This window comes from Schistocerca cancellata, chromosome 8 (genome assembly GCF_023864275.1).
Source record: "Schistocerca cancellata isolate TAMUIC-IGC-003103 chromosome 8, iqSchCanc2.1, whole genome shotgun sequence".
Lineage (NCBI taxonomy): Eukaryota > Metazoa > Arthropoda > Insecta > Orthoptera > Acrididae > Schistocerca > Schistocerca cancellata.
Window position 1 is genome coordinate 478,765,396 of NC_064633.1, and position 13,054 is coordinate 478,778,449.

The window sequence follows — 13,054 nt, forward strand, 5'->3', positions numbered from 1 at the left end:
CATCTACATCTACATGCATACTCTGCCCAATCACACTTAACTGCCTGGCAGAGGGCTCATCGAACCACCTTCACAATAATTCTCTATTATTTCAATCTTGAATAGCGTGCGGAAAAAAAACCAACACCTATATCTTTCCGTGGAAGCTCTTATTTCCTTTATTTTATTATGATGATCGTTTCTCCATATGTAGGTCGGCATCAACATAATATTTTCGCATTCGATGGAGAAAGTTGGTGATTGAAATTTTATAAGAAGATTCTGCTACAATGAAAAATGCCTTTGTTTTAATGGCATCCACCCCAAATCCCGTATTATGCCAGTGACACTCTCTACCCTATTTCACTATAATACAAAATGTGTAGCTCTTTTTTGAACTTTCTGTATGTACTCCATTAATCGTATCTGGGGAGGATCCCAGACTGCACAGCAGTACTCGAAAAAAGGATGGACAAGTGTAGAGTAGGGAGTTTCTTTGGTAGAACTGTTACATTTTCTAAGTGTTCTGCCAGTAAATCAGTCTTTGGTTTGCCTTCCCCACAATGTTTTATATGTGTTCTTCCCAATTTAAATTGTTCATAATTGTAATTCCTAGGTATTTAGCTGAATGGATGGCCTTTTAGATTTGACTGATTTATGTAACTGAAGTTTAACGGATTTCTTTTAGCACTCATTTGGATGACCTCATACTTTTCGTTATTTAGGATCAATTGCCAATTTTTGCACCATTCAGATATCTTTTCTAAATCATTTTGCAATTTGTTTTGATCTTGTGATTACTAGACAATAAACGACAGCATCATTTGCAAAAACCTAAGATGGCTGCTCAGATTGTCTCCTAAATCATGTATATAGACACGGAACAGCAGTGGGTTTATAACACTACTTTGGGGAACACCAGAAATCACTTCTGTTTTACTTAATGACTTTCCGTCAGTTACTATGAACTGTGACCCCTCTGATATAAAATCACTAATCCAGTCACATAACTGAGACAGTATTCCATAAGCACGCAAACGCTAGAAGCCACCTCTGTGGTACAGTGTCATAAGCCTTTTGGAAATCTAGAAATACAGAATCTATTTGAAATCCATTGTCATTACCACTCAGCATTTCATGTGTGTAAAGATCTAGCTGTATTTCACAAGAATGATGTTTTCTAAATCCTTGACTGTGTGTTGATAGACCATTCTCTTTGAGGTAATTCATAATGTTCAAACACAGTATATGTTCCATAATCCTGCTGCATATTGATGTTAATGATATGGGTCTGTAATTTAGTGGATCACTCCTACTACCTCTCTTGAGTATTGGTGTGACCTGTGCAACTTTACAGTTTTTGGGTACGGGTCTTTCATCACTTGAGGGGTTGTATATGATAGTTAAGTATGGAGCTATTGCATGAGCATACTGTGAAAGGAAAGTAATTGATATACAGTCTGGACCAGAAGACTTGCTTTTACTAAATGATTTATGTTGCTTTACTACTCCAAGGATATCTACTTCTAAGTTACTCATGTTGGCAGCTGTTCTTGATTCGAATTCTGGAATTCTTACTTCATCTCCTTTGGTGAAGGAATTTTAAAAGGCTGTGTTTAGAAACTCTGCTCTCGCTGCACTGTCTCCAATAGTATTTCCATTGCAATAATACAGAGAAGGCATTGACTGTGTCTTGCTGCTAGCATATTTTACATACAACCAGAATCTCTTCAGATTTTCTGCCAGCTTTTGAGACAAAGTTTTGTTGTGGAAACTTATTATAAACATCTCTCATTGATTTCCGCACTAAATTTCGAGTTTCTGCAAAAGATAGCATGTGGTCTACACTTACATTGTTAATTTGAAAGGAGTGGATATCATCTCTTAGGAAGACGTCAAGTGAATTTTTATCTGCTTTTTTGAACTGGTATATTTTTTGTTTATATTTGGAGGTTACAGTATTCAGTCTTGATGTATTCACTAATACCTGTATCTGTTTTGACACTCGTTATTAGTTCAGGATTATTTGTTGCTACGAGGTAAAGTGTATGTTCACACCCGTTTACTGTTCATGTGGGCTCATGAACTAACTGCTGAAAATAATTTTCAGATAATGCATTTAACCCATTTTCGGTTATTTTATGCATACCTCCAGATTGAAATTAAACATGTATTTTTGCCAACATTTTGAGGGTAAATTAAAGTCACCATTGATTATAATTGTATGAGACCTGAGCCATGCAGACTGAAGCAACGAATGGAAGTTTTTACAAAACTTGGGTTCTTAGACAGGCTCCCCCATTTTTTATAATGCTGAGGTGCTATTCCAATACAGTAAGAGATCCTCTGCAATGCTGTTCAAATTTAGGTGGAATACTGAGTTGGCTGAGGCGTGAATGGGAATTTGGATTGAGGAAGGAAGTGTGATAAGGGTATGTGCAGTTGTGAAAAGCTGATGCACAAAGATGGTGTAGTGGTTAGCACACCTGCAGCAGGAGACCTGGCTTTGAATCCTGCCCTTGGTTCAAAATTTCATTGTGTCGCTTCAGTCTGCAGATATATATAAAAAAGTAATATTGTATCAGGAACTATGTAAGGAAAAGTTGTATAATCCCACCTTACTTTGTTATGCATAGTACAAAAACCATTCCCAGATTAAATACCTCATTGGACCATTGGTGCTCTTCATGACTTACATCATTTGAAAAGAAGCATAGTGGATGACCTACACGCCTTCAGTCAACTACTGTCCAGTTTCTGTGTCGTTTGGCTCGCTGAAGACATGCAGCTTCACACGCTACTGTGAGCATGTGTCTCCAGATGTCCATTACGAGTAGTTCCCTTTCCTTCACTGAAAGCGACAGTGCCTGTCATTGACAAGCTGTGACACTATTCCTTGTAGTCATGTTGGAGAGTCTTGTTGATACACCAACAAATTGGAAATGTCATTCAGTATATGATCATATGAATGTCCAGACAAAGTACATTCTTCCTGCCTTTCTTTCGTGTCTCCATGTCTAGCTGCCGTACTGTGCTGATTCTGTACGACCTACTGGCCAACACACACCACTTCTCTGCCATGTCTTATGTCAGTGGTGCAGTGTCACATAACTCCCTGATAGCAGTTCTGTATTATCTACGATGGTATAAAATAACCATTGTACTCTTTTAAGGGACTAACAAATATTTTGTCTGGTGGTCTTACAAGGTGTAAGCACTTCCTGTGACATTTCAAATAGCAGTACCTCAATCTTTTGCACAACTTCAGTGAACCAGGAGATGCTGCAAGGTGTTAAATATGCCAAGGATATAGACTTTATTTCTATCTAAAAATCCACATATATTAAATGTACATGAGACCACGCATTATCGCAGTGGAGTAAAAAAATGGTGTATTACCACCAACATTAGGTGTATGTAATTTGTTTGTAACTGGATTTTAAAATGATATTGTAGGTGCATTAATCTACTACAGTAATTGCTATATGGTCTGTTACTGCGAAAGAAGAACCAGAAAGTGGTTCATTGTACTTCTAGAAAATATGAAAGAGAGTTGTTTTTCAATGCCAGAAATTGAAGAATATATTTGAATCTGACTTGGGTGCTGTAAAGCGAGAGGTGCCACGGGGATCTGTTTGTACCTGTTGCTTTTCTTGATTTTATCGATAATCGGTCAAAAACTGTTTGCAGTTGACACAAGGTCACAGTGAAAGATATAGTATGTTATGTAATTGATTCAGTAAAGATGGAAGTGAATAACACTAGATCATGGCTTACAGAAAATAGATAATCAAGCACAGTGTATATAGTTTCTGACTTAGAGCTCTTGGACCTTGTTCAGATCCTAATTGCTGCTGTACTGTAAGAAAGTTCTCAAATGTACGTGACTCCAAAACTTGAAAGTTTGAGAGATCAAAGGTTCCTTTGAAAGGTCACAACAAATTTCCTTCCCCATCCTGGAAAAATAGGACCTTGTGCTCTCTAATGACTTTGCTGTCGATGGGATGTTAAACCCTAATCTTTGTTCCTTTTGTTATGAAGTAGAGAACCATAAGTGTATGTTTCCAGAATGAGCTTTTCACTCTGCAGCAGAGCGTGCACTGATATGGAACTTTGTGGCAGATTAAAACTGTTTGCCGGACCGAGACTCAAACTCGGGACCTTTGCCTTTCGCGGGCAAGTACTCTACCACCTGAGCTACCCATGCACAACTCTCACCCCGTCCTCATACCTTTACTTCTGCCAGTACCTCATCTCCTACCTTCCACACTTTACAGAAGCTCTCCTGCGAACCTTGCAGGACTAGCATTCCAGAAAGAAAGGATATTGCGGAGACATGGCTTAGCCTCAGCCTGGGGGATGTTTCCAGAATGCAAGGTTCGCAAAAGAGCTTCTGTAAAGTTTGGAAGGTATGAAACGAGGTACTGGCAGGAGTAAAGCTGTATGGGCGGGGTGTGAGTTGTGCATGGGTAGCTCTGGTGGTAGAGCATTTCCCCGCGAAAGGAAAAGGTCCCGAGTTCGAGTCTCGGTCCGGCACACAGTTTTAATCTGCCAGGAAATTCCATAAGTGTATGTGCTTCCTTATTTAAGAAGCCTTGGTTCCTCTTACCACATATTTCTACATAGACTTTTTTCCCCTCACAATTGCTGCAGCTGTCACCTTCTTGGTTTATTCTCAATAAAATTATTGAATGTTTGCCTCAGTTGTACTGAGATTACACCAAGAAATTGACAGTTGTGGGTGGTTATGAAGCCATTAAAAAAAGAAATGTTATGGAGCCATTAAAAAAAGAAATCTAACAACTGTTAAAGCATGTTCATAGATAATTAATAAAACAATTGTTACCCAGCTCTATTTGGAATATAATCATGAATTTGATACAAGATCAGTAACAAACAATTGTTACCCAGCTCTATTTGGAATATAATCATGAAATTTGATATAAGATCAGTAACATGATTCATGCTTAAAATTTCTGGTGCAGCTTAATTATATATTGAAATAAGCATACCAGGAAATTTATAAACTACAGAGATTTCAGTTATAGAGGGCTAAAGATTCAGTAATCAATTTATTAAGATTCTGTTGATCATCTCCTCCATAATAGCCAGAAAATGTCAAAGACAAGTGTATTTCATCTGGTAATGACACTGGCACAGAGAAGGAGGTGGTGTATTTCATCTGGTAATGACACTGGCACAGAGAAGGTGGTGATGAGTATTGGTGTTTAAACCCTTCGAAATGGGAGCCCAACACCAACAATCCCTTTCAATGTGGCTGCAGTCAGTTCAACAAGCATACATAAGACCACTGTTCAAAGTACTTGAAGATGATCGATTGAGTCGGATGGCAAAAACTTGTGAGTGAGATGAAACTGAAACTCAGCTAGAAGCAAGGAAACATAAACCATTCAGTCATGCAGGAAAACATCGTGAATCAGGCTGCATCTTATTGGAAAATGACAAAACTTGAAAAATAAAATATTACACTTAAGATGAATCAGCACTCTTTGTTTTGAATATGACAATATCTCAAACAAATGTATTTCAAGTAAATTTAAATGATATAATATAGCCTCTATACCCAATGTGCAGCATTCTGTTATTGGCATGCACATAACAGACGTGATTAATGGAGGACAAATCATATGGTCAAGTGGTATATTTGAGATGGAATGTACTATAGGTAATAGGTTGGTCAAAGAAATGTAGTGAAAATCAGGAAATGTGTGGATGCAAAACTTTTGAACTATCGCTGAAATTTCAGATTCAGTGTATCCGTTTTTGCCAGTTTCAATTCCTTCTCATTTGCTCTTTTCTTTCCTTTTCTCCCAATCTTCCTCCATATTTTCACCATAAGTATTCTTTCTTCAGACCACCTCACACATGTTCTCTTACTGTTTATGACTGGAAACATCTCTAACTTCTTTTTTTTTTTTGAAAATACCTCTTTTACTGCTTCTTGTGCTTGTATCCTGCATATTTCTAAATCTTCTTTAACTTCCTGGCTGTGTGTATTATAAACTTCTTTTCCCAGAATCACATGAAGATTTATTTTGTCAACCTATTGTCTTTCATCCTGTATAGATGTCCAGAAAGTATCATTCCCCTTTTCCTTATTGTTTCTGTTATGTTTTCTGTGTTTTGGTATATTTCATTGTTGTACAATTTTCTCATGAGTTTATCTAATTCGTAATTCAGTCCTAGGCATTTGCTTGAGTAGAGGCATTCTTGTTTCACCACTTTGCTGTAATGCATTATTTCTTGGATTTCTTGATATCTACTTACAATTGTGAATGTTTCTTGTTATTATGTATGCCCTTTCCATTTTGTGAATTCTTTCATTATGGCAGATTTTTATAATCCATTTTATCTGAACTAGATACATGAACTTGTTGACTTTTCTATTTCACCAGTGTGAAAAAAGGCTATTTTTGTATGTTAATGATAAAGTTTATTTTCTAAAGAGAGATTTTTGAATATACTTTACTGGTATCTGTCCAAAGGATTAATTTGTGTTTTTGCATTTGCTAGGTTTTCAGCTATTTGGCATACAGCAATTTTTGTTTGCAACTGTCTGGCCTCAGTACATTGCTTCTTTCTTCCCAGTTGTGTTGATGATTCTTGATTTTTTAATTGTTCATTCCAAATTCTTACTCACCTATAGAGGATCAATGCATGGAGCACAGAAACACATGATAGAAAACAGCATTCATGGATTGTGTATTTCAGTGCTCCATGCATCAGTCTACTTAGGTAAGCTGTTGCCTTTTCCTTATTTTACACATTGCTCTAACCAGAAATTTCCATTAATGTTATATAGTTGAAGAGTACTGTAGGTATGTCTTAAAACTGTATTATATTTTAAAGAGGTTAGAAATTTCATTCAGGAACTTTATTTGGAGTCTATTTATAATTGATTTTTTTTTTTTATTTTTAAAAAATTTTCCATTGTAAAGAATGATATTAATATTATTATTATTGTTGTTGTTGTTGTTGTTGTTGTGGTCTTCAGTCCTGAGACTGGTTTGATGCAGCTCTCCATGCTAATCTATCCTGTGCAAGCTTCTTCATCTCCCAGTACCTACTGCAACCTACATCCTTCTGAATCTGCTTAGTGTATTCATCTCTAGGTCTCCCTCTACGATTTTTACCCTCCACGCTGCCCTCCAATGCTAAATTTGTGATCCCTTGTTGCCTCAGAACATGTCCTACCAACTGGTCCCTTCTTCTTGTCAAGTTGTGCCACAAACTCCTCTTCTCCCCAATCCTCTTCAATACCCCCTCATTAGTTATGTGATCTACCCACCTAATCTTCAACATTCTTCTGTAGCACCACATTTCAAAAGCTTCTATTCTCTTCTTGTCCAAAATATTTATTGTCCATGTTTCACTTCCATACATGGCTACACTCCAAACAAATACTTTCAGAAACGACTTCCTGACACTTATAATCTATACTCGATGTTAACAAATTTCTCTTCTTCAGAAACGCTTTCCTTGCCATTGCCAGTCTACATTTTATATCCTCTCTACTTCGACCATCATCAGTTATTTTGCTCCCCAAATAGCAAAACTCCTTTACTACTGTAAGTGTCTCATTTCCTAATCTAATTCCCTCAGCATCACCCGACTTAATTCGACTACATTCCATTATCCTCGTTTTGCTTTTGTTGATGTTCATCTTATATCCTCCTTTCAAGACACTGTCCATTCCGTTCAACTGCTCTTCCAAGTCCTTTGCTGTCTCTGACAGAATTACTGTCATCGGCGAACCTCAAAGTTTTTATTTCTTCTCCCTGGATTTTAATACCTACTCCAAATTTTTCTTTTGTTTCCTTTACTGCTTGCTCAATATACAGATTGAATAACATCGGGGAGAGGCTACAACCCTGTCTCACTCCCTTCCCAACCACTGCTTCCCTTTCATGTCCCTCGACTCTTATAACTGCCATCTGGTTTCTGTACAAATTGTAAATAGCCTTTCACTCCCTGTATTTTACCCCTGCAACCTTCAGAATTTGAAAGAGAGTATTCCAGTCAACATTGTCAAAAGCTTTCTCTAAGTCTACAAATGCTAGAAACGTTGGTTTGCCTTTCTTTAATCTTTCTCCTAAGATAAGTCGTAAGGTCAGTATTGCCTCACGTGTTCCAATATTTCTACGGAATCCAAACTGATCTTCCCCGAGGTCAGCTTCTACCAGTTTTTCCATTCGTCTGTAAATAATTCGTGTTAGTATTTACTAAACTGATAGTTCGGTAATTTTCACATCTGTCAACACCTGCTTTCTTTGGGATTGGAATTATTACATTCTTCTTGAAGTCTGAGGGTATTTCGCCTGTCTCGTACATCTTGCTCACCAGATGGTAGAGTTTTGTCAGGACTGGCTCTCCCAAGACTGTCAGTAGTTCTAATGGAATGTTGTCTACTCCCGGGGCCTTGTTTCGACTTGGGTCTTTCAGTGCTCTGTCAAACTCTTCACGCAGTATCGTATCTCCCATTTTATCTTCATCTACATCCTCTTCCATTTCCATAATATTGTCCTCAAGTACATCGCCCTTGTATAGACCCTCTATATACTCCTTCCACCTTCCTGCTTTCCACTCTTTGCTTAGAACTGGGTTTCCATCTGAGCTCTTGATACTCATACAAGTGGCTCTCTTTTCTCCAAAGGTCTCTTTAATTTTCCTGTAGGCTGTATCTATCTTACCCCTAGTGAGATAAGCCTCTACATCCTTACATTTGTCCTGTAGCCATGCCTGCTTAGCCATTTTGCACTTCCTGTCGATCTCATTTTTGAGACGTTTGTGTTCTTTTTTGCCTGCTTCATTTACTGCATTTTTATATTTTCTCCTTTCATCAATTAAATTCAATATTTCTTCTGTTACCCAAGGATTTCTTCTAGCCCTCGTCTTTTTACCTACTTGATCCTCTGCTGCCTTCAGTACTTCATCCCTCAGAGCTACCCATTCGTCTTCTACTGTATTTCTTTCCCCCATTCCTGTCAATTGTTCCCTTATGCTGTCCCTGAAACTCTGTACAACCTCTGGTTTATTCAGTTTATCCAGGTCCCATCTCCTTAAATTCCCACCTTTTTGCAATTTCTTCAGTTTTATTATTATTATTATTATTATTATTATTATTATTATTATTATTCTAACGGGGGAGTAGAAACAGGTGCCGGAGGTTGGACTTACAAGTCAGTCAGATACACATTGAACACAGAGTTGAGATGAAATATCAATCTCATCTGAGGAGTAATTTATTCCTATTTGTACACAAAGAGTTAGTTTCATTTCTCTCTCTCTCCCTCTCTCTCTCTCTCTCTCTCTCTCTCTCTCTCTCTCTCTCTCTCTCTCTCTTAAAAAAAAAAAAAAAAAAAAGTAAATTGGGCACTTAATGTGGAAAGTTTAAAAGGTTTGCTGTTGATCTATCTCTTGAAATAGCCGTTACTGCAAATGTTTTCCATAAACTTATTAGGGCTCATGAATATACATTGTTTTCTTATTTACAGAGAAACTGATGAGCCGGCTGAAGATGATATTTTAGATTTGGGTGTAACTGATGGCCTTGATGACTTAGATTCAGATTTACAAGAAAGTGCTGATGCTAGCCAGCAGAAACTTGTTGAAGAACAATCCACTTTTGGCACAGATATAGAGAATGTAACTGCAGAACCAGAAACCACAGGTATTGCTCATATTTATCCATTGCTTGTTTGGTAATACCTAAAATGTAGCTCTGAAGTATGTGAAGAGTAAGCTGAAGGACAGCTAGACCTCTCTTTCTCTCTTTTATCTTTATAATGTAAATGGATAGATTAGATTTTTTATATATCCATTTCCATTATATTGTCAATAATTGATTATTTTGGGTATTATATATCCTTTATTTTCATTTGTTATGATGACACTAGTAGTAAAGTGCACTAGAAATCTTTGGGTGACCCCCTACATTGAACTAGCTCGAATTCCTAGTTTCCATATTAAATTGTTACTCATTTCTACTTTTTCTGTGCTCCATTTATCCAACTGTAAATACGCCCAAAAAAAAGCACCACAGAGGAATCACATGAATGGAATTGAAATCAGTAGATGTGATGTGCATATAGAGATAAACAAATGATTACTATTTTAGAAAAAAAAATTATGAGTTATTCAAGAGAAAGAGCTTCACAAATTGCGCAAGTCAGCAACATGTTGGTCCACCTCTGGGCCTTATGCAAGCAATTATTTGGCTTGACATTGATTGAAGAGTTGTTGGGTGTCCTCCCGAGGGACATCGTGCCACATTCTGTGCAGTTGGCATGTTAGATGGTCAGAGTCAGAAGCTGGCTGGAGGGTCCTGCTATAATGCTCCGAATGTTTCTTGCCAAGATAGGGTTTGGTAGGCATGAAGATAAGCCGTAGAAGCTCTCGCCGTCTGCAGCAGGCGTAATCTTGCTGAAATGTTAAGCTCAGGGTGGCTTACCGTAGAGGGCATAGAATGTTGTTGACACACCACTGTGCTGTAAAGTGCTGCAAATGACTATTAAAGGTGTTCCGCTTTGAAAAGGAATTGCATCCCAGACCATCACTCCTCGTTGTTGGGCCACATGGTGGGCAACGTTCAGGTTGGTATCTGATCACTGTCTGGAGCGTCTCCAAACATATCTTCAGGTTGGAATCGCTTGGTCTGGAGTAGAATTGTCTTCAGTGATGAGTCCTGCTTCGAATTGAGTCCCCAAAAAAGAAGCTGTCAGGAATGGCATACAAAGTGTAAGTCCATAACCTGAAGAAAGATAAATACAGAAATATGGAAAAAGAGTGGCTGGTTGTGTGAAGAAAAGCAAATATAAGGAGCAATCAAATGAAACCTGAACATCCTCTACAGTGGGACCACGGAATGGTTCCGTTCAAAAGTAATCGTCACATGCGTTGAGACATACATCCCACTGCAAGAAGAGACGGTCAATTCCTGTTTCATAGAATGCGGCAGCTACTGACGGATCCACAACTGCACCCACACTTACTCTTCTTCGTCCAACGGAAACGAACATCCACACATATCTTTCTTCGGGACGCAGGAGATGTGGAAATCCTACATTGAAAGATTTAGGCTATACAGAGGATATTGCAGTGTTTCCCAACCAAGTTGCTGAAGCGTAGCCTTCGTCTGATTGGCAATGTGGGGGTGAGCTTTATCATGCAACTGGATGATTCCATCTGACAACGTTGCTGGGCATTTTGACATTATGGCACATCACAGTGCTGCGCATTGATTGTGGTTCCACACTCAAGGAACTTGGCCAGCAGAGGGCTCCTGCAGTTGAAGCAGGAGGTCATCATGCCCTTACCAAAACTTATGTGAACAGTTTTGGATTTCTTTGGTGTGGGAGGTGTGGTATGTTCCCACTGTTGGCTTTGCCTTTTGCCCTCGGGCTATCCGACGGAATCATCCTGTAGCACGAGAACACCCCGTACACTTTGCCATTCAGCCAAAGACTTTGCTTCATTGTTGTGGTTGGGAAACAGTACAACATCTACTGTACAGCCCAGATGTTTCACCATGTGATTTTCACATCTTTGGCGACCTGAAGAAAGACATGTGTGGATGTCTGTTTCACTCGGACGAGGAAGTGCAATAGTTGGTGCGGTTGTGGAGCCATCAGCAGCCAGCCATGTTCTACGAAACAAGAATTGATCGTCTTGTCTCCCAGTGGAATAAATTTCTTAATATAATACTTGTGGTGGTTACCATTCCATGGTCCCAATGTGACAGGTGTTCAGTTTTCATTTGACTGCCCCTCATAGATCAGCAAAAAAATAAATAAAAAATAAAGATATGTGGATTAAAAAAAATCAGAAATTGCTTTGCTCCTTTGAATTATGTCACATTTAGTTATTTTACCTCAATTTCTTGCATATTACTTTTTATCTCTGCATGCTGACAACAAATATTTTCATAAACTTGATTCTGGCATTTATGGAATCAAACAGAGGTTGTAATTTTTTTTTATTTTTTTCCCCCCTCTCTCTCTCAATAATACTGACATTGTGGGCCAGCACATTTGGGCACATATATACCAGTCTTATTATCAACTAGCCTTTTCTCCACAGCTTCACCCATGTATGCATTTGACACATGTATTGAACACCTCCCCCTCTGTGTCCACCTCATCCTCCCTCTGTCTGTCCACCTCATCCTCCCTCTGTCTGTTCACCTTGTCCTCCCTCTGTCTGCTCACCTTATCCTCCCGCTGTCTGGCCACCTCGTCCTCCCAAGGCTATCTGTCTCCTCCTCTCCACTTTATGTCTCATTATCTCCTCCATCCCGTTTAGTATTACATTGTCTCCACCCTAGCTCTGACCACATTTTCATCCCCCTCCCTCCCTCCCTTTCCATCTTCACCTCTTCCTTTTCCACCTGCCCACCACCCATCTACACTTTCCACCTGCCTACCACCCATCTACACTTTCCACCTGCCTCAGGGGCGTCCCCCTCCTCCCCTGTCTGCCCATTTCCACCTCCCTCTCCCTCTGTCCATTTCCTCCTCCCGTTCCATCACCTCCTCTGTCCATTCCAACGTGCCCCAGCTATGCTCACAATGTGTAGCCCTTGCAATAGCATTCAGTAAAGTAGGCTACAACACGCTTATCATGCAGGGCAGGTATTGTAGCAAGAACAAACACGTTTGGAATGTAGTACATTATAAAGCAACATGTAAGATACAGGTTGTGCTTAGCACTGAACACATTGACTGGACAACAGTAATACAGCAACATGTAAGATACAGATAGTGCTTAGCACTGAACACATTGACTGGACAACAGTAATACAGCATAAAGAAAGTGCTGAGTACTTGTTTGCAATCACTTAAATATAGCTGTTTATGTCGCGGCTCACGAGAGTGTGTCAGGGTGCCGATCCAGGTGGTCTTTGTAAGGGGACCTGTGAACTGTATGGAAGGAGTCAGGTACTGCCAACATTTGCAGATGGTAAGTATTTATTCTCTAGTGGTTAAAAATGTATGTAGGTTATCCTTCTTCAGAAGCTGTTTAACGTTAACACCTTTTACAAAAGGAAATGTGTAGT

General features: G+C 38.9%; 1 protein-coding gene across 2 annotated transcripts in view; it reads left to right on the forward strand.

Moving 5' to 3' along the window:
- Positions 1 to 13,054, forward strand: part of LOC126095214 (RNA-binding protein 33-like) — a 225,247-nt gene that overhangs the window by 37,379 nt on the left and 174,814 nt on the right. For both annotated transcript variants that reach the window (XM_049909950.1, XM_049909951.1), the window contains exon 4: positions 9,495 to 9,670. In XM_049909950.1, the coding sequence (XP_049765907.1) occupies positions 9,495 to 9,670 (176 nt within the window). The remainder of the gene's footprint in view (positions 1 to 9,494; positions 9,671 to 13,054) is intronic.